The 24,144-nt window shown below is 37.1% G+C and overlaps 1 protein-coding gene across 1 annotated transcript in view; it reads right to left on the bottom strand.

Moving 5' to 3' along the window:
• Positions 1-24,144, bottom strand: part of LOC131034467 (uncharacterized) — a 214,854-nt gene that overhangs the window by 8,586 nt on the left and 182,124 nt on the right. Inside the window, exons 9-12 of the mRNA XM_057965974.2 lie at positions 21,532-21,602; positions 21,250-21,343; positions 21,029-21,157; positions 20,838-20,927 (exon numbers count right to left, since the gene is read on the bottom strand). Coding sequence (XP_057821957.2) covers positions 20,838-20,927; positions 21,029-21,157; positions 21,250-21,343; positions 21,532-21,602 — 384 coding nt within the window. The remainder of the gene's footprint in view (positions 1-20,837; positions 20,928-21,028; positions 21,158-21,249; positions 21,344-21,531; positions 21,603-24,144) is intronic.

Genomic DNA, 24,144 nt, shown 5'->3' with positions numbered 1-24,144 from the left:
ACATCGGCACTACGGCATGAAGATGAAGAACAGCCAGGATCTCCCACTATCTAGTTGGAGGTTAGTTTGGGCAATAATGTTTATGATTTGACCAAGGATAAGGAAGATGATCATGATGTCATCTCAACATTGAGAGGACTTGATTAGGAAATGTGTCTTGATGATGGGATGGAAATTTCCACCATTCCCGATTGGTTGCTACGAAGCATGGAGAAAAATAAGATGGTAGAAACACAACCTATTGATGACATTGATGACTACTTAGCCAGAAATAATAAGGAGAAAGAACCAAAGAAGGCTAATATATTTTCTAATATAGCTAGAGATGAAACAAGTATGCGGATTGCACAGGTGGCTATCCTGACTAGTGATGTGACCAGAGATGTGGTTACTCCCATGGATTACCAGATCACTTTGGTTGCCCTTGGACGGACTACAAAGACACAGGAGTTCTAGGAACTTGATGATACAGTCCAGGCAATCAATGTAAGGTTAAATACGGAGATAGAGAAGAAAGATATGTATAAAGAAGAAAACATGAAGCTTAAGGAGTATATTGCAGGGATGAGGCGTGAAGATCCCACTTTTTGTCTCGTCTATCGCATTTGACCATGGACTTCATTTTGATCATGAGGCAGCGAGGAATACATTGCAGAATTTTGTAAGTGGATTAAAGATGTAACAAAATAGGTGGATGATTTCCTCGCTTAGTTTGTCCAAGCATTCGATATGACGACTATACTTGCATATAGGATAGAAGATTTGGAAGGAGTTTGGGATGAGTTCCTGCCTATTCAGGAGAAGACTGTTCCCCGCCTCAGAGTGTTGAAGAAAGTTCCTATGTCCACGTTGATCCATGAAAGAGTTGTGCATGAGGGAGATATCTATGATTTCCAGGGTTCGTATTGCTCATTACATCTATTGAAGAATTGTTAGGGGGTAGATGTCAGTGTTTCCAACAGTCTACACTTAGAAGAATTGAAAGATAAGATGAAGTTCATGTACATCAGCCAATTGGATTCTTTGAAAAAGAATCAAATTGATGATTTGGTTTCCCTATTGATCCATGTTCATAGTTTGCAGAAGCTTATGCCGGATTGGGAGAATACTTTGGATGCTTGTTCTGATGTGTTGGATGTGATTGATGCTCAGCAAGAGGCTTTGCCCAACGTTAACATGGAGGAGTTAGATTTAGTTTTGGCTAGATTCTTGGAATATGCTACTAGAGAGAGGAATGCAGGCTGAAATCTTCTAGAAGATTCCCTACTTGATGACTAGGTGTCATTTGGATCACATGTTGGTGATTCCATTTTTTATGTAAACCCTAAATAGGGCAACTTTAGGGCTGTGTTGGCACGATCATGGCCCTTGATTCTAAATGAATCTTGACCATTCATTTCATTTGAGACTCTAAATAAACCCCATTGCCTCTCATTTGTAAGAGAGAATTTTGAGAATTATCGTCTACATGCTGCAGATTTGAATATAAATCATTGAAGTTTTGTGATTTTGTTTAAGTGTTGTATGCATTTGTGGTTCTCATTGCCTCCAAGTTAGATTAGAATTTGTTTTCAAGTATTTTAGATGAATGAAGGAATTTGTTGAATGCATTTGTGTGGAATCCATTTAATCCATATCACTAGCCTCTTGTTGATTGTAAGTGTGCCTTGTGTGGTGAACTGGAATTTTTATTGAGCTTGACTTCAATTGTTGCACGTCCATTGCTATGCATTGTTGTGATGGTATCAATGTTTGATGGTAATGATTTGAACATCTATGAAATTTACCTTAAATGATTGCACTAAGCTTGTGTCAAATTGTTCGTTTGATGGTGAGACCTTGCCTAGTAGGATTCCATTGAATCGTTCACTATTTCTTGCATTCTAGGTTTTAGAATAGAAATTCCTAAACCCTACTCTTTTTGTCCTTTTTTTAGAAATCTTTGTTAGATTAGATAAAGAGCTCAAAGTGCAAAATCTTAAGTTATCGGCATAGCCTATTCCAAATCCATGGTATAATAAATTTGATCCAAACAATTGTGTAAGCCCCTGAATGAAAACAACAATATCACATCAAGCCATTGAGTTACCCGCATGTCAAGAACTGACCGTAGCAACCTTGGAATCATCTTAGTTGAACACATATTTAGCATTTGAGGTGATTCTGTGATGGAAATATTGTCATTGATGTCAAAGATGCAAGAAGACTATCATCAATGTCAAAGGTGATGGTTAAGGAATTGGATAGCTGTGATTTATATGAAGAAGACATCTACATGAAACCAATAATAATCAGAATTGAAGGCATCTCCATGATCAAATTAGTGATAGTATTGAAGATGAACTTCATATACAAGATGATGGTAAACGGTGATCAATGCAGCGATCTGCTTAACAATGAACCACCATGCAACAAATTGATATATATTGTCTCAGCTACAGAGTACAATGACTAAGAATATATACTGCATATTCTAATACATATACTGTATATTCTGATATATAATACTGTACATACACAGCAAGACACAACTACAGGCAAAAGGAATTGACATAACTTGAAAGAAGACAAGATCTTCAGAGATATATTTGATAAGGCAAACGATCTGTTTGAAAGAGGAAGTTATGTAGACAACTGAACAATCATTGTGATGACATGAATTCATTCACACAAAGTATATAGTGTCGATACAAAACTTTAGATGCTCTAATCGTATTCTTCAGTAATCATATGATTGACAAAAGTAAAGAACAGCACTATGTGTAGCAATCATACTGGCAGCTATGGGTATGTCCAACATAGCCCAATACTATGGTGACTTATATATCATAACAGTCGTAACAAAACATGAAGAACATCGACCTGGTCTGGTAGTGACTATGTATAATATGTAATGATGATACATTGAAAGCAGTGCAGCGATAACAATTATGAACAACGACTATTCAGATAATATTGGAGAACAAGCTCAATAAAGTGTGGAATGATGTGATCATTCTGGAGACTTTGTTTGCTGGTACAACTAGTAATATTAAATACAGGAAATAATAATGTACATGACAATGCATACCAAACACGGCAGTAAAATATATCTTTATTCGCACATTCAATTGTTACATAGAAGAGACCAAAGATGGTCGGCCAAGGATTACAATAGATCCAACAATATTGTTGTCCTCATTTTTGTTTTCAAAAATGAAGGACCATAACATAAAAATTTTGTCAAAAAATGAAAATTTTACTTTATGGCACACTTCTCGAGGCAGAATTTCGCCTAATCCTTGGACTGGCTTAATCCTCAATCTATCCTCGAACCACGTTTCAAATTTCATCGCATTTTGGGTTCGTTTGCTATGTCTTTCCTTCAATTTCGGGTTTTTTCTCCCTGACTGTAGGTGGGAAATTTTCCTTGAATTGCAAGTTTTAATGATTTCTTTTGTTTTGGTCTTTGTAGGGAAATTTTTGGCTAATTACAAGTGCACTTTATTGAAAAAAGAACTTGTAACTTACCTTTTATTTCCCCCTTGATGCCTTCTTGCTTTTTAAGTTATGATAGGGATTTTTTGGATAAGTTACAAGTTAATTTTAAATTACATGTTTATAAATAACTTGTAATTCTTTTCTAAAACCCCTATTTTAATGTCTTTTTTGTTTTGTAATAGGGATTTTAAACCCCTATTTACATATGTGCAAGTTATTAAAACTTGTTGTAGGGATTTTATTTTCCCTTTACAAGTAATTCTTAAACTTGCACATCTCTCTCCAAAACCCGATTTTGCCTAGAAATGAAATAAAGTGACATTTTAAACTTGCTATTTTGTCCAAAAAAACCAGATTTTCTCCATAAAGTGCAAATTGAAGAATTTTAAACTTGTAATTGCATTTCCAAAACCCGATTTTGCCTTGTGAAGAGAAAACATTTTTGTTGGAAATTTGAAGCATTTTTTGTGGAGAATTTGTTGAGAGATGCAAGGCGTTTGGGATTCTTCCCTATTTTCATGCAATTGTAAACATCTTTCACACCATTTGGGGGTTTTTGTTTGCTGATTTTCTACTTCAATGCCTACCATGTGGTTCTTTCAATCCACATTTTGGGGGATCTAAACTCCATCAAGTTGCAATCTCCTAAGGTGTTTTTGCCTTTCATACCTAGGCGTTGAAGTTGGAGGGAGATTTGACCACTTCTTGTGCCATTTAACTAGCATTTGGTGCCACGTTTTGTTGTTTATGGCGTTTTGGGAAAATGTGGCAATGGTTTTCAATTGCGGTTAATCTCTATTTAAGAGCTATTCTTCCTTCTTTCAAAGATTGATCATCTTTTGAAGAGGCATTTTCAGATTGAATCAAGGTATGATTTATTTTCTTTTCTTGTTTCATTTTCTTGTTTTTTTGTTTTCTTATTTTCCTTTCTAGTTGTAGATTTCTATATATGTTGATTTTGCCCTAAAAATCGGTTTTGTGAGAGAGATTTTCCCCTTTGAAAAGTAATTTTTGAATTGCATTGTTCTTCCCCATTTTCCCTCTTTACTTATATTCGGGATTTTAAATCCCGATTACAAGTTGGATGAAAATCATTGTTCTTCCCTTACGGTTAAAAAAATTTAACCATCTTTTGTTGAAATTCCAAGTTGCAAAGATGAAAATTACCCATCCTTCCAAAATCGGGTTTTAAGAACCGGATTGCATGTTCAAATTTCTTCCCATTTTCATGAAAATGTCATTCCCAAAATCTTTCCATTTTTATCCATCCATATCGCCTATATCCGTACTTTTCGTTCACGTCATTTCCCCCAAGTCTAATTCCTCATTTTTCACTCATTTCTCCATTTTCCATTTTACAAGTATACTTGCATTCAGGTTTTAAAAATCCGATTGCATGTGCATTCTTCCCAAACTTGTATACTTGTAAAATTTTCCCCAAAATCGGAAATTGGTCAAAGTCAAGATTCCTAGCATTTCCCATTTATTTCCCATCTTTCTCTCACAAAAACAAGAAATGCAAGGGTTGGAGTTCTTCCCATTTGAAGGAGGAAAATGATGGTTGCAGCTGATCACGATGTTGCTTTAACACTTTTAAGTCTTCATCGCAGTATACTAGGTTGTCCTTCAATGCCAGATTTGCCGTCATCTCCAATTACAAAGAAGATGAAGTATAAATATGATAAGTACCAAAATGAGGTTTCACCTTCTCAAGTCTCTTCTCCCTTGTGTCGCATGAAAGATACAGAGATAGGGCATGTGGACATGTTAGAATTTGTCAAGAGGGTAGAGGATCCGCAGGATAGCAATATGCAGCGACTGTTGGATAGCCATATCCATCACGCATCTTCTTTTCCAGTGGCTGCCCTAGAACTTGAATTTGTTCTCGCTTGCGCCCATCACTTTGACAAAGAGACAAGAACCATTAAAAATGATGATGGTGAAGCAATAATCCGCCTTGATGCAGACACAATTGAAAAAGTCTTCACAATACCACCGACACCTGTTTATATGGAAATCTCCAAAGATAGTGCAACTGAGTACTATGTCAAAAGGGAAAAAGACTGCAAACGTCATATTAACAGGTGGAATCATGATCCACGAGCCGCCTTCTCAAGGTGGGCTAAGTTGTACCGCTGTGACTTCAAATGGGAGATTGGAGACATCATAACTCTCCTCAGCAGGATGATGGGTCTTGAACATTCTAATGTTTTTGAGCCTTGGATGTACCAGTTCGTCATGTTCATAAGGCAGTCCCATCATATATCATGGGGAGAAGTCATCAGTGATACCTTGTGCGAGCAACTTGCAACAGTCCCTTCCACCATGACTTTCTATATGAATTCATACTTAGTGTATTTGGCACCCTCACTCAGACATTTCCCTGGTCTTTCTACCAAGGGTGACTGCTCGCTTATACCTGTATGGGAATACTATGATCAGCTGCCTTTGAGACCCAACAGATTGCATTTCAGAAGAGTTCAAGATGCATTCTTTGGTTACTTCATGTGCTAGTTTGACAAAATTCTAAAAAACAAAAGGGTATCAGATGAGGCATGGGAAAGAGTGAATGAGTATGGGTGGTTGTTTCTTCAATTCCCGACCTTTACCTATATGAGAGTCGGATGCTATAGTGGGCAGCCATACATGCTCCCTAGATACCCGACTGATAAGATCATACTTATGGAGTTGGGAAGACAGATCATGGTTGTGCATGCTCATTAGTCTGTCAGACATAAGGTCGGAATGGGGATTTCTACAACAAACCCATTGAAAATTGGTTGGTATTCTCTTGTCACATCCGTCAAAGCCAAGGCTATGGAGACTAAGATGCAGGAAATTAAACTCAAAAGGTTTAAGTTCAGAGTTGATTTTGATTACCGAGGTATGAAGGAAAAGATCAAAAAGTCCTTCGTGCACATGCATCGTATTGAGGATATCTGGGTAGATCTCCATACAGAAGTGGAAATTTTGAAGATGGATTATTGCAAGCTTACTGTTGAGCAAGTTATTGATTTGAACTTGGTGGATATTTCACAAGGGATGATCGATGATGGGCATGTACTTGATCCTGAATATATTTCACGAAGGGTTGAGGAAACTCCACTTCCTTTAATCCAATGGTCGCATAAAGAATGCACGTCCATTCTTGAAAGATTTCAGCCTATCTTGGCTAACACCAATACTTGGCTCAAAGGTAATGGTGTTAGACTCATTAAAATCGAGGTTGGGAAAGAAGATGATTCTACGGGGCCTCTTGGACGTAAGTTTGAGATTCAAATTGACAATAAGGAAGGTGCAACATCTTCTGGCACCAGGATCAAATTGCGAGTTAGTCGGGCAATAGTGCTTCCTCCTGAGGAGGCGACAGTTTGTGGAAAGGAAAAGTCATGGTTTCATGTTCAGGTGATCGATCTTGATAATCTAGAAGAAGGACAACAATTTGATGATGCTCCTAAGTCTCCAGCTTCGGACTCACCTCATGAGATTCCTTCCTCAGTTTCCATTGAGACGCCCCTTTCTCCTCCCGACTTAATGGTGGAAGAGTCTCCTCAGAATGCCGTTCCTATTTCAGCATACGAGCCACCTCCTGATCATCAACAAGAGAGTGTGCTGGAAATTCCCGAGGATACTCCTGCATGTATCTAGCTATCAGAGATTGATACCTCCACTTCTGGTTTTGAAGAATTTATGAGGCAATCTTCATGCCCATTGGTTACTGAGAAAACCATGGTCGCCATCCAAACAGATACTCCTCCAAAGGTGACCACGGTTGTTCAAACAAAAGATGCTTCTCCTTTACTCATAGCTACTACTAAAGGAGAGTTGATGGCTTTACCTCCATGGCTTAGTTCTTTTACCCCAAAGAGGAAGAAGCAAGAAATCTTGCCTGATGCCTTTGATTATTAGCAACTTAAACAGTCTAGACTTAAAGTTGCTAAAAAGGCCAACAATATCTCAAGAGTAATTGTTGATAGCAACAAGATGAAAGTGGCTGAAATTGTTGAACCTCTAGCAGATAAGCCACTTGAAGAGATGTTAGTTGCCGATTACAAAGTCACAAGGGTAGAGTTGGGCAAGCAAACGCATGAAGTGGTTAAACATGATGCCCAGTATTTTGTAGCCTCACTGGTGCAACAGTATGATGAACTTCTAGCTGAGAAAGATAAACTAGAAGAGGACAATCGACAACTTGTTGCAGCTGTTCGTAAAATCACAAAACCAACTGGTGAAGTGAGTAATTCTACAAGTTCTTCCGAGGCACGAGAATCAATCCAGGGAGTTGAGAGAGCTGCTCAAACGGTACAAGCACTGGAATCTTGGGTTGATCAGCTTCATAATCTATCTGCACAAGTCTTGAAGGAGGTTTTCCAAATGATGGCCAAGTTGAAAACCATTGAAGAACAATTGAACCAAGTTTCTGATATTTTCAAACGGAACTTGGAAAAGGTAGAAGACAGCTTGACTATTTGGCTTAAAATTCCTCAGCAAAAGTTAAGCATTCTTCTAAAACGTCAAGTAATTCCTTCAAGAGTTGTATACTTGGAATATCAAGAGCTCTTGGAGAACAAAGCCCTTGTTCTTAAGTCACTTATTGAAGACATTGATGATGCTATGAGGCTGCGAATGGAAGTTTTTCAGGATATGGTCTCTCATTGTCAGAAAGCTTCATGCACCATCATGGGTCATGATGGAGAATTGTTGATAGAAGAAAAGGTTCTTTCTGATCAACAGTTGTGTTGTGACCATTTCACACATCGCCCCATCAGGCTGGGGACCCCCTTCTTTTTCTTTGGGTTTTGCTTTCCCTTAGTTGGTTTTTCTCTCTGCTTGCTGGGTTTTGAGTGAGTGAGTGGTTGCCTGGGCTGGCTTGATTAGGGCTAATCTCTGAAAGATCGTTTTAGGGTTTCTTCCAAGCTGAGTCTGGCCTAGTTTTTGGAGGTCGTTAGTTGTCTGCCTGGGACCTTAAGTTTGCCTTAATGAAGTATTTCCTTTCAGGAGAATTAGGATGGTGAGATTGAAAAAGAGGGTGAATAGGTCTAAGGTCAGGGTAGGTCTAGTTTGATAGTTTTCTTGTTAGAGTCCTGTTTGCTTCCAGGTTTGAGTCGATTGAGCAAAGTCAGTGATCAGAGGGAGATCAGAGTGGTTATTTTAGAAACTGATGAGCGAATGCACATGATGATGATTGAAAGAGTTTTGCAGGAAGGAAATGAAATGAACCAAGGTGAGGAACTAGCCAAGAATATGATTTTCGCTCCTGACCCTTCCAAAGGTTCCAGAGCGAAAATCCCCTTTAGCATCAAATTTTCTCTGATCAAGGCCAGGATTATAGCTTCCTTAGGCGTAGTAAAGATAAATTGATATGTTCTAGCCCTAGGAAGTGATTGATGATGGGTAAAATGAAAGATTTTAGTCAAGAAGATGAATTTCGCTCCTGACCCTTCCAAAGGGTCCAGAGTGAAATTCTTGAAAGCTCTTATTTTTACTTGGCTAAAGCCAGGATCTTGATGGGGATGTGTGAAGAAAGGTTTGTGTTCGCCTCTCAAGGAGAATTAGAGTTCAAAAGGTCAAGAATCAAGCTAAAATCTTGATTTTCGCTCCTGACCCTTCCAAAGAGTCCAGAGCGAAAATCCTTGTAGACCACCTTTTCTTCTCAGTTTTGGCTAAGTGTCGCTTTCTAGGGCATGTTTGAGGGTGAATTGATTTGATCTTGCCTTGAGATGGAGCTGGTGGATTTTTGAAGGACAAGACTTTGACCTAAAGGAGAATTTCGCTCCTGACCCTTCCAAAGGTTCCAGAGCGAAATTCATCATAAACCTTGTTTCTTGCCTTGAATGGGTTAGAAACCTTGTTCCTAATGTGGAGAATGATCTAATTTTGCCCTGTGAGGTGGTTTGAAGCTTGAAAAATCTGGCTTGGAATGAGATTTTCGCTCCTGACCCTTCCAAAGGGTCCAGAGCGAAAATCTTCCTAAAGCTCATTTCATCCTAAGTTTGGCTAATTTTTGATTTGCAGGGTATCTTGGAAGGAAGGTTGGACATTCTTATTGCCTTTGAAAGGTTTGAAAGCGTTGAAAATGAAGGATTTTGGACCAAAAGGGAAATTTCGCTCCTGACCCTTCCAAAGGGTCCAGAGCGAAATTCCTAAAAGCTCTTACTTTTGCAATAAAGGAAGTAAAGTTTTTGATTTGTTATGGCATGGATGGAAGAAAAATAACTTGCTTTTACCTCTTGAGGTCGTTTTGGAAGGGAGAAATGAAGGATTTAGCCCAAGAAGTGATTTTCGCTCTTGACCCTTCCAAAGGGTCCAGAGCGAAAATCTCTCTAAGAGACATTTCTTGCCTTATTTGGCCTAGTTTTGGTGTCCAAGACATGATGAAAAGAAGAATGAACATGTTGAAATCCTTGGGGATGTTTAGAAGTTGTGAAAATGAAGGATTCTATCCAAGAAAGGAAATTTCGCTCCTGACCCTTCCAAAGAGTCCAGAGCGAAAATCCTAAAACCTACTCATTCCTTTCAAATTTATGCTAAGACAAGACTAGACTAAGGTAAAAAATGCCCTTGAGATTGCCTTTGAGTGGATGTTTGTTTCCAAAAGTGATGATTTTAGGCCAAAGGAGGAAATTCGCTCTTGACCATTCCAAAGGGTCCAGGGCGAAAATCCTAAAATCTCCTATTTTGCCTTGCAAAAACAAATCAAACTTGGATTGGGTGAAAGAAGAAAACTATTTCCTAACCTTGTGAGGTGGATTGAAGTTGGAATGATGAAAAATAAGCTACAAGCAAAGAAATTTGCTCCTGACCCTTCCAAAGGGTCCAGAGCAAAAAACACTAAAGTCACCTTTTCCTTCAAGGTTTGAGTAAAACTAGGCCTGGATTATAGTGAAAGAAGCTATTTAGAATGCCTTGGAGAGATTTGGACCTTCAAAAAATGTGAATTTTGAGCTCAAGAGAGAATTTCGCCCCTGACCCTTCCAAAGGGTCCAGAGCGAAATTCTAGATAAGTCCTGTCCCTGGCTAGGTTATTGAGCAAAATTGACCTTTTTCGCCTTGTGAAGATCAAACCAATGCTAGTAAGTTGAGAAGTGGGTTCAAACTGAGCGAATTTTGATGAATTGAAGTGGAGATTGGAAAATTGGCTTGAGAGGTGAATTTCGCTCTTGACCCTTCCAAAGGGTCTAGAGCGAAATTCCTAAAAAGCAGTGGTTCCTTCAAAATCTTGTTGAGCCAACTCAGTGGTTGAGATAAATAGACCCTGGAGATTGCCTTGGAGAAGGTTAATGATCAAGCAAAGATGAATTTTGACCTAAAATGAGAAAATCGCTCATGACCCTTCTAAAGGGTCCAGGGCGAAATCCTCAAAAACACCTATTTTTCATCTTTGTTAGATTGAGTCAAGGGCAAGTTGCAGAATTGTGAAGACAAGGACATAGGAGATTGCAAATCTAGATTGTAAAGATTTTGATTCATGAAGTGAACAAGCCTAGATGAGGGGTTCGAATAAGCCTTGAAAGGATTTAGACCTACATCACTTTGGATATTTTAATGCCTAAAGAATGAAGATTCATCAAGCCTTAATCAAGCTTTAACATTCCTAAGCTAGCCCATAATTTTTCACTAAATTAGCCTATTACAAGACATTTGGGAGGTTGAAACAAGTTCGCATGAATTAAGACATTTATAATTTAATTAATTAATTTCTAAGCCTTGAAATAAATGAAAAAATCCACCTTTGAAGCTTTGGAATTAATTTTAAAATAAAAAATTATGCTTGAGCGCTCAATACTCATTATTTTGCCTTTATTTGCCAAGTCAGCCATCCTTAAGAGGGGTTTTATTTCATTTTATTCCCTATTTGCCAAGTCAGCCTCAAGGAGAATCAAGGTGAGCGCCCTATATAAGGGAGGTGTATTGTGGCAAATTCAAATCATTCATTCATTGTTCTCATGTGAACTTGAAGAGCAGATCTAGAGGAGTGAATTCTAGCTAAGTTGGAGGCGAATTTCTTGCTAGTTGGAGGTTAATTTCCAGAATTTGCCAAGTATTTGAAGGCTAGTAGAAGGCGAAATTCTTTTGAAGGCTGATTGGAGCATAATTCATCCAAAGGAAGACCAGAAATTCAGATCAAACATCCTTGCCCAGCAAATTCATCATCTTCCTTCTTTCATTTTTCAAGGTTGATAGCTAAAATTCAAGAAAGAGGTATGAAGAATCAGATTTTTGAAGTTTTTATTCAAGATTTAGTTTGATTTTCCATAGTAATCCTTTGAAAAATCTAAGTCTTGTACAATCTGATTTTAATTTAATTTGAAAATTCATAATTCTTAGATTTATCATTATTTTCAAATTAATAGTTAGTTATTTCCTTGAAAGGTCTCAAATCTCCTGTAATGAAGACATTATGCTCAAACCCTAATTTTAAGCTTTTTTGTAGGTATCAAATGACGACCCCCAAAGCCGAAGGATCTACTACTCGACAGGCTCTCATCAAGGAGGATCAAAGGAATGACGAATTGGAGACTAGGATCGTGTCCAAGTGGAGCAATATCGGAGACACTAACCTAGGAAACTTCAATGTGAAGAAATTTCGGGAAGCGCCCTACATCGGCAAGCCGTCACCTATTGCAAAGAAGATAATTGAGAGTGGCATCATCAAAGCTGCAGGTTTCTCTCCCGCAGTCAAGTGTCATGAATTGATGATTGAGTGTGCCTGGCACTATGATTCACACTCAAGGATGATCGTGGCCGAGGATGGAACTATCTTAGCCTATCTTTCGGAGGAAGCTATAAGTGAGATTTTTCATCTCCCAGAACATAGAGACATGATCTACAAAAGTCTAGAAGGAGCTAGATCTATCTATGAGGATGATCCTGATTCCTGCTTGAACTTCATCAACAAGAATTGGCTACTCAAGAGCAGACCTCGCTTGAACAAGATTCCCAATACACCGCACAGAATCGACTTCCAAGAAGAGTTCAAGAATTTGATAACCTTGCTCAATCGGGTCACGGGTGCCTCTCAAGCTTTCTTCTTTGACAAATGGATGTTCTTCTTCATACAACTGATTGTCCAAGGAAAGGGAATGCTCAATTGGGCTAGAATCATTAGCAACATCCTGGATGTGCAGTTGAGAAGACTAAGGCCTACCAAGTCATTTCACATGAGTTCATATGTTGTATATGCCTTGATCAGAGGTTTTGAGTATGCAGGACTACCTCACAGAGGAGTTGTTGGAAGAGGACCCGGAGAAATAAGAGTTTGTGATTCTTATGTTCAACTACATCATCCACCCAGAAGTGACTACAAGCTAGTCAATGACACCTTCACGATGAATATTACCAGGATATTGCAAGGTGGGATTCACAATCGACTGTCTCTGGACGCACAAGAGCTCGTGAAGAAGCATGGTGCATGGTTCATTCAGTTTCCAAAATTCACATACATCAGAGTTCATGGGTGTCCTTCACCTCCCTACATGTTGCCAAGATATCCTACAGACAGGATAGTACTACTTGAGGTGACTAGACAGTTGGCAGCTTATGCGAAGGCATCCAGACACAAGCATGGAAATGGAATTCCCGTGCCCATCATACTAGGGAACTCAGTTGAAGTGTGTCCTAATACTCAAGCCGCGAAAGATGCAGAGAAGGAATTATCTCTATACTCATTCACATCCTTTGCCTCGAGAGAGAATTTTGATCCTCATGGTCATATAGAAGAAACAGTCAGGAAGAAGTACAGGCATGAGTCTCAGGTGGAGGACTTTTGGATGAATGTCCAAGATGATGTCGAGGTCAAAAGAAAGATGCATTCCAGGTTACCCTTGGATCTCATCAGGAAATGCAAAATTTATAGAGTAGCCGATCAAGCCCAGGATAATGGTAGATACCTCCAGTCATCCTATGAGAAGGAAGATAAAGAAGTGAAGATAGATTGGAATGAGCCCGAGGTTTTAGACCTAAGATGGCTCCCGTTTTATCTTGCACTCGCAGATAGGTGGATGTACAACATCAAAAGTTGAAGGAGCAGAATGTTTCTATGACATTCACCTTGGAAGCAAGACCAGAAGAAGGAGAGGCAAGTGTGAGTGAGAATACTTCTCATTCCAAAGGCTCAAAGAGGAAAGAAGGACCTGAGAAGAGAGAACCTTCCAAGAACAAGTAGAAAAAAAAATCCTGATCGCCCACCAAGCACATCTTCTAGGCATGAAAAGGAAGCAAGTCAAGGAGAAGATCAGAGGCAGATAGTATATGAAATTGATGAGTCTATGGAATCCATGGTACAGAATGATAAACAAGGAAAAGGACATACACCTCAACATTCATCAAGTCAATCTCCCCAAATTGGTGCTAATGAGCAACAAGAAGAAAAGAATGATGATGAAGCAACATCTCCTTTCCGGGAAGATAGACCTCTACCTAAAGAAATACAAGTGAGGGAAACAAGATCTGCCATTCCGGATTGGCTGAAAGAGAGGCTGACAAGGGTAGTTGTGGTTGAAGAGGAAGAACATGTATTTGACTTGGAAAGCTTTATAAGAAATTCTCATGAAGTAATAGAGAAGAAGAAGGCCACAAAGATGTCAAAGGTAATTAGAGATGAGACAGGATCCAGAAAAGTGCAGATAGCTACACCAGTGGTGGACAAATATGAGGATGAGATTCTAGCAGAAGAATATGATCTAGAAACATTTGATCTTGGTCCACTTACCACCGAGCAGGCTATGGAAGAAGCAACTGATTCATTGAAAAACACTCAAAGACAAACTCAAAGAGGAAGTGGAAAAGAATAAGAAGTTTGAAAAGGAGGTCAGTGCTTGGAGGAATTATTTAAGCCATCTTAACTAGCCTTTGAGACGACGGGATCCAACAATATCTCCTTTACATGCACTGCCTCTTGAATCAATAAGTGAGACAGAAAGGGTGAAGAGCCTAGTTCAACTCATGAGTTCTTGGATTGATGAATCTCACAAGGTAGCCGTTGAATTTGCAACAAGAACGATGAAGACAGTTCATCGAGCTATCCAGGTCCTTGAGATTATCCATAATCTAATGATAACTGTGGCTGCATTCACTCACACTAGAGATGTTATCATCCCAATCTTACAAGTGATAAGAGAAACACCAAGATGGATTCTAGTGCAAGAAAATATAATGGATGGAGGAACCCATAGCCTCCTGCAGTGGTCATCTCTGCTCCGGATGAAGGAAGTTCTTTTTGAAGACGTCAACACCAGATGCAGCCGAGTTGAAAGCATCATCCATCCAATTCAAGACAAGGTGTTTGAGGTGTTGTGTACCATCCTTGACAGGCGGATTGAGGTCGAGACAGATGTGGACATCCAGGAGTTGGAGGACAAAATCAAGGTCATCTTTTGTAAGGAAGAGAACATCGTCATAGAGAGGCAACGAGATCAAATGTATGCTACTATATTCCTGATTGAGAAGACCAAAGAACTTGAGCCTGGGTGGGAGACAACTCTTCTCACTGCTTTTGATCAAGTCCTTCACTTGGAAGAACGAATGAAGAATCTTCCTGAGATTCCCATTGCTGAGATTGAGGGAATTGTGTCCAGATTCATTGAATATGCTAGAAAAGAGCATAGGAAAGGGAACAAAGTTCTAGATGAAAAGTTGTTATAAGATGATGTGGCAGCTTAATTCCTATTGGTCTATGTCTCCTCGTTATTTGTGCCAATTTTTATTGGCTATGGATTAATAATGTTTATCTAAATGGAGACTTTTTTGTAACAAACCCTAATTAGGGTTTAGGTGTCAAAATCTCAGCCATTGATCTTCTTTTGATCCAGGCCATTCATTGTATTTGAGGATGCTATATATGCCCTCACTCATTTCATTTTGAGAGTTAGAGATAGAGAGAAAGAAAAGTTAGAAAGTTGGAGAGAGATAAGTTTAATTTTGTTAGTAGCAAATTTGAGTAGTGAAGAGAGAAAGTTGAACAATTGTTGTTTATTTGGCTATGAGATCAATGAAATATTGAAGTTATGGTGTTTTGTTGCAATCCTTGTGGCTATTTTCATGGTTGTTTATCTTCTTGAATCACTCTTAGTAGAAATATCATTTAGATTTTAAGTTTGAAGGATGAATGTTGTGCCTGATCTTTGATAAGACTCACATTCCAAACCACTAGCTTCTTACTGATTGTAAGAACGCCTTGTGTGGTCAACTGGAAACATTGAAATTGATTAAGAGTTCAATTATCATTGGAAGTATTGGTACGTATCTCCCTGATAGTATCTATCTCCTTGGTGATTTGAAAATCGTTGAATACCCTTAGAAGATCGCACCAATTCCAGTGGAGTTGTAATCCTTTGGCGATACTGAAATTGGTAGAATCTTATCAAAACCAGTCTTCATCAAGTCATTCTTAGGATTAGTTTAAGTATCTCTTCCTTGAAACCCTTATCTTTTGATCTTTTTTTTGAAAATCTGTTAGTATTAGGAAAATCCTGTTTCCTCATTTGGAAAGATAGTAACACGGACAAGCTTTCTTTGAAAGTACGTAAGGCCCCTTGAAGAAACAGCAAACACAACGACCACTAGTGCTTATCCGCGAGTAGAGATCCTACAAAGCAAAACCTTGAAGTCCTTCCGATTGATCCTTTTTGCGATATCTTCAACATTCGGAGACTTTACTCAAGAGAGGATAAGATACCTTTGGGTATTTTATTTTGTGTTTGGTCGTGTACAAAATACACATCAACAAGTTGAAGATCCGTCAAGAGTGGAAAAGTGAACCATTTTCAGCAGCATCCATTCAAGCCTTAGTGACTTATCAAGGTTACTTGCGGGAAATTCAGTTTTCCTTTGAGAGAAATAATGCCACAATCTTTCGTTGCAGCGATGTTGTCGTGAAAACCATGATCATGGCCAAGAACACCCATGAACCGGATTTTGATGAGCTGCAAATGATCATCCAAAAGTTTGAAGGATTCATGTCTTCACATACTGCAACTTAAGTGTTTTTCAACACTTAGTTGTATTTTTCCAAATTTGTAATCTTTTAGTTGTAGTTTTTCTTTTGACAAGTTACATGTAAAAGCCTTTTTGTAAATTGCAAGATAAGTCATTACTTGCACTTTTGTCATTACATGTAAGGCAACTACAGTTTGAGTTCAGTTAGGACTGTAGTTGGAATAAGTCATAGTTAGTTATTGAATTAGTCTTGGTGGTTGAGAGAATCTCTCAAGTTAGTTAGGATCCTCCCACCTTTTCTCAAGGATCCTCTTCTATAAATACTTGAGGGGTCTATTGTAATCTTTATCTTTTTGAAAGCAAGCAAAAACTCTGCCAAATTTGCAGCAAAGAAGTCTTTGAGCTTTTATGTGTAAATTGAAGAAATGAAAGGAATAAAAGAAAATTGCTCAAGCTTTGAGTCTTTGTGCTACATTCTTGAGTTTGTGTTCCATATTTCCTTTCTTTGAGAACTTAATCGAATCTGATTTGCAGTCTTTGAACTGCAAGTATTGAAGATTAATTTAGTTAAAGTAGAAGTTCTATTGGGAAAAAGTTGTAAGACTTTGTTTTTACACTTGTTCGTAACATAATTTAGAAGTAGATTTTGTGAGAAATAGTTGTGAGTCTTTGAGCTTATGCTACTTCACATTGTTTATGTAAAAAGGATGAGATATTTCAGTCTTTGTGCTGTTATAATTTGTTCTTAATCAAATTAGTATAGAAAAGGGTAGATAGGACTTCACATAATCAAGTCTTTGAGTTTGATATTGTTGTCCCGTCCCAAAGGAAGTGACGAAAGTCTTTGAGCTTTCAGGAAACTTCATTTCCTTTCTCTCATTTCGTTTCGAAAATTGTTATTGCTGTTTTATATCGAAATTGTTATCACTTTTTTGTGAAGAGAAAAGGATATTGTCTTTCTTGAAAGAAGAAGAAAGATTGTTGTCCCATCCTATTTTATTTTCAAATTTGTAGTTAGATAGGGGGAGCCTTCCCTTAATTAGGAGATTTTTACTCACACGCTGTGGTTGAAACCACAATTTTGTATATTTCTCTTGGTGTACAAAATTTTCAACCAACAAATACCATCCCTCTTTGACAGTACACGACATATTTAAAAGACCCGTCGGTTGCCGAGAGGTACACAATCGTCAACCAACCGACACATAAGCACCCGAGACTGACAACCCACTCAATACAATTAATTAATACCTTATCGGATAACAAATATTATCAAACATAACAATAGGCAATTTATGCCGACAACAAACTTCATTAATCTGGTTGACTCACTGAAGATAACTCAAGGCACCTAATGATTTAGAGTGTAGCGATAATTGAAGATGAATTAATACGGCAGCTGTTATAATGAATCAAGACACAAAGCGATCAGAAAGAACAGACAGTCATAATGATTATAAACTGCAATAAGATATATTCATATCAGGTTTATAGATATACAACAGTGACTCTCCAAATAATACCGTCGGCTTGTTTAAGAGCAGCGATTCCATGATGAACAAAGGCAATGATAGTTTATTTATGATTTAATAAACATAGATTATGTATAAGGCAGTAATATTATAAAAATTGCAGCAGCAATAAGTATATGTTTGAAGGCAGTGTTGACATAGAAATGACTACATATTTGTATGTAGCAATTCATCAAGTTACAGATATGTAATGAGCAGCAATGATATGTGTATAGCCTATGTACATATTAAAGCAATAATCAGAAATTAAATTGACAGCGATCTTCATCCATCTCTTTATTATCGGCAATTTCATGAAGAAATACGGGAGTCTTTGACCAGTGATCAAAGTATAAAACTTTGATATATGACAGCGACTACATTATAAATGGAAGACGATGACTAAAATAAAGGTGGAAAATTCATCACAAGCACTGACTTCATATTCTATGGGTGCGAAATGTTCTTAGTGCTACAAGAAAGAAATATTACTCTATCTTGGGTCAACTCTTTATGAGAAAGAAAGACAGAGCTTATGTTTAGAAAAGCGACTTAATTCTCATGTCTAATGAAATGATGAAGTTTAATTAAGAATTAGTGAAACAAATAAAACAAATCAGTGCGATCATATTCAAGTTTTATAAACACTTGTTTAAGACAGCACTTTCATTAAAGGCAAAATGTCTCATCTAAGAGACACGTATGAACAGGTCTAAAAGACACGTATGATACAGGTGTTGAGAAAAGTTAGAAAAAGAGAAAACGACGACTCTATTATGAAGAGACATATGACTTGGATTAAAGGTAGCATTGAAATGTTATATTAGTAAGGAACTTAATAAAGGCTTCGATTAATATTAGTTAAGGAAAATATCATTTCATGGAAAAGATTGTGTCTCCCCATTCAAACAGATGCATCATTCTGTTTGAAGACAGAAATATATAAATGAAGATGAAGTAAGCGATGTGTAGTTGAATGAAAGGTGAGTTCTCTGTGAAAAAGTATTATGCGTGAACTATGAAAATGTATCGATGCTGGTAGAATAAGCATAAGGAATATACAAGTGTATGCTGTGAAGACAATTATGTTTATCAATACATAAGAGGTGCTGGGTGTATGCAGAGATTATCATAAAATACGAGGAGAATATAGGTCTGAACTTCCTTCAGACTATGAGATACATTAAAAGAAATATGATGACATAGAAGACAATCTCTTGTAGAGATAAAGGTGGATATTTATGTGTATATAGGGGCAGAATTTGCAAAGATCAGGATTATGTGTGAAATGAAGCTTGGAAAATAAAAAAAATCAGAATATTTCTCAGAGAAAAGCACAGAGTATAAAGTGGTATATGTAGAATGAATAAGAAAATTCTTTGAGAAACTGTACGTGGTTGCGAAAGCAGTAAAGACATAAAATGTTGTACACCAACAAAGTGTGTATGTGGATATCCAGTATTATTGTCACTCTATAGCAAATTTTGAGGTGAAGATTGTGGCCTTGTTGGTGACAGATTCTTATTAGACTATAACAGATTTGATCAGACATATGAGACAGATTCAAGCAGAGTTAGAGCAGACATATGAGACAAATTTAAGCATACTTAGAGCAGATTTAATGGCAGAGTTGTAGAAAAGATTTATGTGCAGATTCAAGATTATATTGAGAAGAGTTTTATGGAAAACTTATTGTCATAATACTAGCAGACTTGAAAAGAAAGTAAAGTTAGATTTGTGGTGAAGATTTATAGTATTATAGCATGTCCATCATCAGTTGAGATAGCAACATTGTCAAGATGGAAATTCAGATTTGTATGAAGTGGGTTGGTGCTCACTAATTCTGGATTGGGAGTTGGTGCTTCCAGTGGGTTGGTGCTCACAAATTCAGAAGTGGGAGTTGGTGCTTCCAATGGGTTGGTGCTCACGAATTCAGATTTGGGTTAAGAATTTTCAGATCAGTATTATATCATGGGTGCAATGGATTTGATTAGATCTATAAATAAATGAGCTTAATACACGTGGAATATTAACCATGAGAAACGACTGTTTATTGAGGACAGTCATCAGATATTAGCAATGGCCATAATCCAATTCTCCATTTGAGCATTCACACTGATCATTTGCATATCTATACTCCTGTAATATTTGAGGACTGCATTGTATCCAACCATGTGGATGGAATTCTCTTGCTTTCACTGTGTAAACAGATATGATAGTTCAGTACATAACAACAGGGTAACAAAAGGATTGTGAGATGTGATATGTTTGGGAATATGTAGAATGTGTTCGAGATAACTGATGTAAGATTCTTGCTTTCCATTCTCTGTGATGTGTGTTTTAATCATAGTGTTGAGACTCAGAAAAGAGTTGCAGATCCAAGACAGAGGCAGGCTCAGTGAGTCTGCAGCCTTGAGTTGCAGACTCAACTGAGTCTTAAAAAACAAGAAAATAAACTCAAACTTCAATTAAAAAAAAAGAAAACAATTATAATTATTTTTCATGAAATATATGTATTTTTGAATGCTATAGTTCATGAAAAATGTTTTTGATTGGTTTTCTTTTTTATTCAATTTTATTTCCATAACATTGTTTGCCAAGATTTTCCACCAAGTCTGAGAGCAAGTCAAAAAATAGCTTGCCAAATTTTTGCTGAGTCAGAGTCTCAACACTATGGTTGTAATTATTAGTTCCTTTACTAGGTTTCCAATAATTAGCTTTCTAGTCTAGCAACAATCAACTCTGACAGAAGCATCTAAAGTTAAAATTATCAAGAGTAACACCCAGTGATAACATCCATGAAGTTCCATAAGTCATCACTGGTTTCTAGCTGCAGAAAGGTTTAATACCATTTCTACCTGAAACATGCACATAAAATACATTAATACTTTACAGTTTAGATAAACATACCACTTTTTCAACTATCCCAACACGATGTACTGTACTAACAAGTTCACCCATATCAAATGGGACAGATGCTTCTATCAAGACCATAGAATCCTGCATGCAAATATGATATGAATTAATGATAGTAGAGAAGACCGAGATATGGCTCTATGCAATGAATACTAAAAATTCTGCAGGAAAAATCTTTGCTAAACCTTCAACTTATTTTCAACAGCAGAGTAAAATTCTTGCAGACCAGCACCATTCAATGCTGAGACACAAATAACATCCCCTCTATTCTCTGCTTCTCCTCTGATTCTGTCAGGATTTGTAACCCTGTCAACCTGAATTATGAATCAGTACATTAGAGCATGTTCAGTGCAAATATGTGGTTTTTGTTTATTTGCATGACAAAATCAGAGCAAGAGTACATCACCTTATTCCACAGAGTCAACATTGGAATGTGCTCAACATCAAGTTCTGCAAGCACTTTCTTCACAGCTTCTGTCTGTTGTGAAGCCAGAGGATGGCTATACTTGAAATAAAAACAACAGTGTCATGCCATTCCACATATCTTACTGGATAATGAAAAAATAAGCATACATTACCATGGAAATAAGTGAAGTTCATCCTTCAACTGACTTGTTGTGAACCCTACAAGCATTAGTCAGAACTAAATAAATGCTATTGAAGAAAATGGTGTGTAATTAAAAGCTACCTTATGTCTACCACATGCACCAACAATGAAGAATCCCTTATTTCCTCCAATGTTGCCCTGAATGCAGCCACCTACAGGAAAAGACAAATAAGCGTATGAAGGAAAAAGTTTGAAACTTTAATCCAGCTCAGAAATAAACTGATGTTGATAGATCACGGAACTATTCAGCCTAATGACAGCATAATGAACATTTTTGCTTGCATAAAATAATGAGTCTGTTTTGACCTAGAAAATTAATTAGGAACCAAGTATAACCAACTATTTGCTAAAAACGATTCTCAAATAAAAAATTCTGTCAAAACATTAGCCATCTGTTGTTCTTCTAGACTGCAAAGTTCTAAAGTAAACTAAAGGTGGCAGCTACTGTAGGCAACACTTATTAATGTGAATGATAAGAACCCTTATATATGGTAATAAAAAATATGGACAAATCCATGTGAGGATAATGTGTGGTGAATGCTAGTGATATAAGAAACTACTTTGTACAATACATACTTCAGCCAACAAGAAGGTATTGTCATAAAATTGCAAAAGCGGATGTTTTTAGAAACGATTAATACAAATAACTTCAGCAATAGTTGTTTCATCATGAACGTGATTTTAAAACAATTCCCACGGGGTATTTAAGGCAAGGGTTTTAAACTTTTGATCCCTTAGCAATGCCCATGAGGATTGTAATCCTTGGTGCTCTAGATACTTGTTATGCCATGTATATCTAAAGTGGGAATGAATAACACCTTAGCTTTCACATAATATCTTTCTGCAGCACTATTGACAGAATGCAGCATCTGAAGATAGTTGCAAATTTCAGCGAGTACCCAAAAGTACTTACAAGCCCAAACTCCAAACGAGTACTCCCCATAAAAACTCAGCATGAGTGATTAGCAAAAATCTCATAGTAAGTGCCAAACTTGCAGGTAAGAACACTATTGACTTGCATCTAGGCCAAAACAAAATTCAAACTGATAAAAAGAAAATTTCGGGAGACATTTTCCATGTTTATAGCTTTGTTTTTGGGCGCTGATTGAAATTTTAATGGGTTTATGCTGATTGCTGAGGCCGGTCGATGGGTAGCATCTTCACGGTAGTGAAGCACAAGCCAGGATTATAGCCAGTCGTGCATCTGGGTATGTGCCTGTGCATTATTGTTCTTTAGAAACCACATAATTTCAGTTCTAGTCTGTTACATTTGGAAGTTTAAACTTTAAAAATTTTAATCAAAATTTTATAACTATGATTAAATTGTTTCGTTATTATATTTTTTCTATGCCTCAGGCTCCTGTTTTAGATAATGTAGTTATACAATCCAGTTCCCCAACACCTGCATATAGGGGTACCAGATTTTTCTGAGCTTAAATCATAGAAGAAATATATGAATTTGTAATTCTATTGATATTGAAACTTCAAATTCACATGTAGTGAAAATTTGAGCTCATTTTTTTAGTCTATGATGTATATCGAATTCTATTTTTTTGATTTATATATGAAGGAAATCAATAATATTTTCAATAAATTCAATAGTAAGCATATTTTTTAAGAACCTTTTTATAAAATTATAAAATCTTTCAATTGATACTTGTTGAATATATATATATATATAAAGGCTGACAATAGATGGAAGACTCGCAGAGTACTTCGCCAGTCTTGAAAAACTAACGAGTTTTTTTGCTCAGTGAGTATTTATGCCATAAACTCACACAAAAACTCACAGAGTTTTTTGGAAAATTTGCCAAGTTTTTGATGAGCTTTTTCACAAAATTGGCGAGTATTTGACAAAAACTCGGTTGAATAAAAAAAAGGGGCCCAAACATGTCAAAAAATTATCTAATATTTTTTTTTCAAGTCAATCTCATTCTCTTCATTAGAATATATTCATAAAATATAACATTTAAGTATAAGTCACATATTGAAATGTGACTTATTCTTTAAGTTATATTTCATGTATACATTGGCAGGATGTTTGAGAGTGATTTAAGATCTCTAGGAGTAATAATGCAAATTATAGGTTTTAAAAGATCTTTTAAATTTTCAGACTTAGTCAAATTTCAGTAATCACTAATCAGTAGATTCCAATCAGCATTCTCATGCTCTCTCCATCTCACTCAGTTTGTCTACCCCAAATTCTAGACCTATCTATATCCATATCACTCTTCCTCTATCCTCTCTCTCTACCACTCTCTATCTCACTCTTCTCTCCCCCAAGATCTAGACCTATCTCCCTACCTCTCTCTCTCTCACCCTCAGACCCTTGCGACGGGTACTACCTTTTGTGACCATTTCACACATCACCCCATCACAAATGGGGACCCCCTCTTTTGTTTTCAGTTTCAGGTCTTAGGTTAGTTTAGTGGCAGTCAGATCCCTTATTTTGAATGAGGTTAATTTGATTTAGTTATAGTGTCCCAACCTGGTGTGGGGCACAATGAACTACCTCTAAATTCTGAACGGTGACTGATGTACTAATGTTTGTGTGATTGTAGGATGTATTTTGAGAGTTTTTCAATGCAAATGTATAAACCAACATGTATATTTCCAACAACAATAATGATAACCCAGCTTCAAATGAACTTTATTTACTACTGGTATGAGTCTGATTACAAAATAGTCCAGGTC

This window comes from Cryptomeria japonica, chromosome 9 (genome assembly GCF_030272615.1).
Source record: "Cryptomeria japonica chromosome 9, Sugi_1.0, whole genome shotgun sequence".
Classification (NCBI taxonomy): Eukaryota; Viridiplantae; Streptophyta; class Pinopsida; order Cupressales; family Cupressaceae; genus Cryptomeria; species Cryptomeria japonica.
This window is presented reverse-complemented; position numbering and strand designations above follow the sequence as displayed.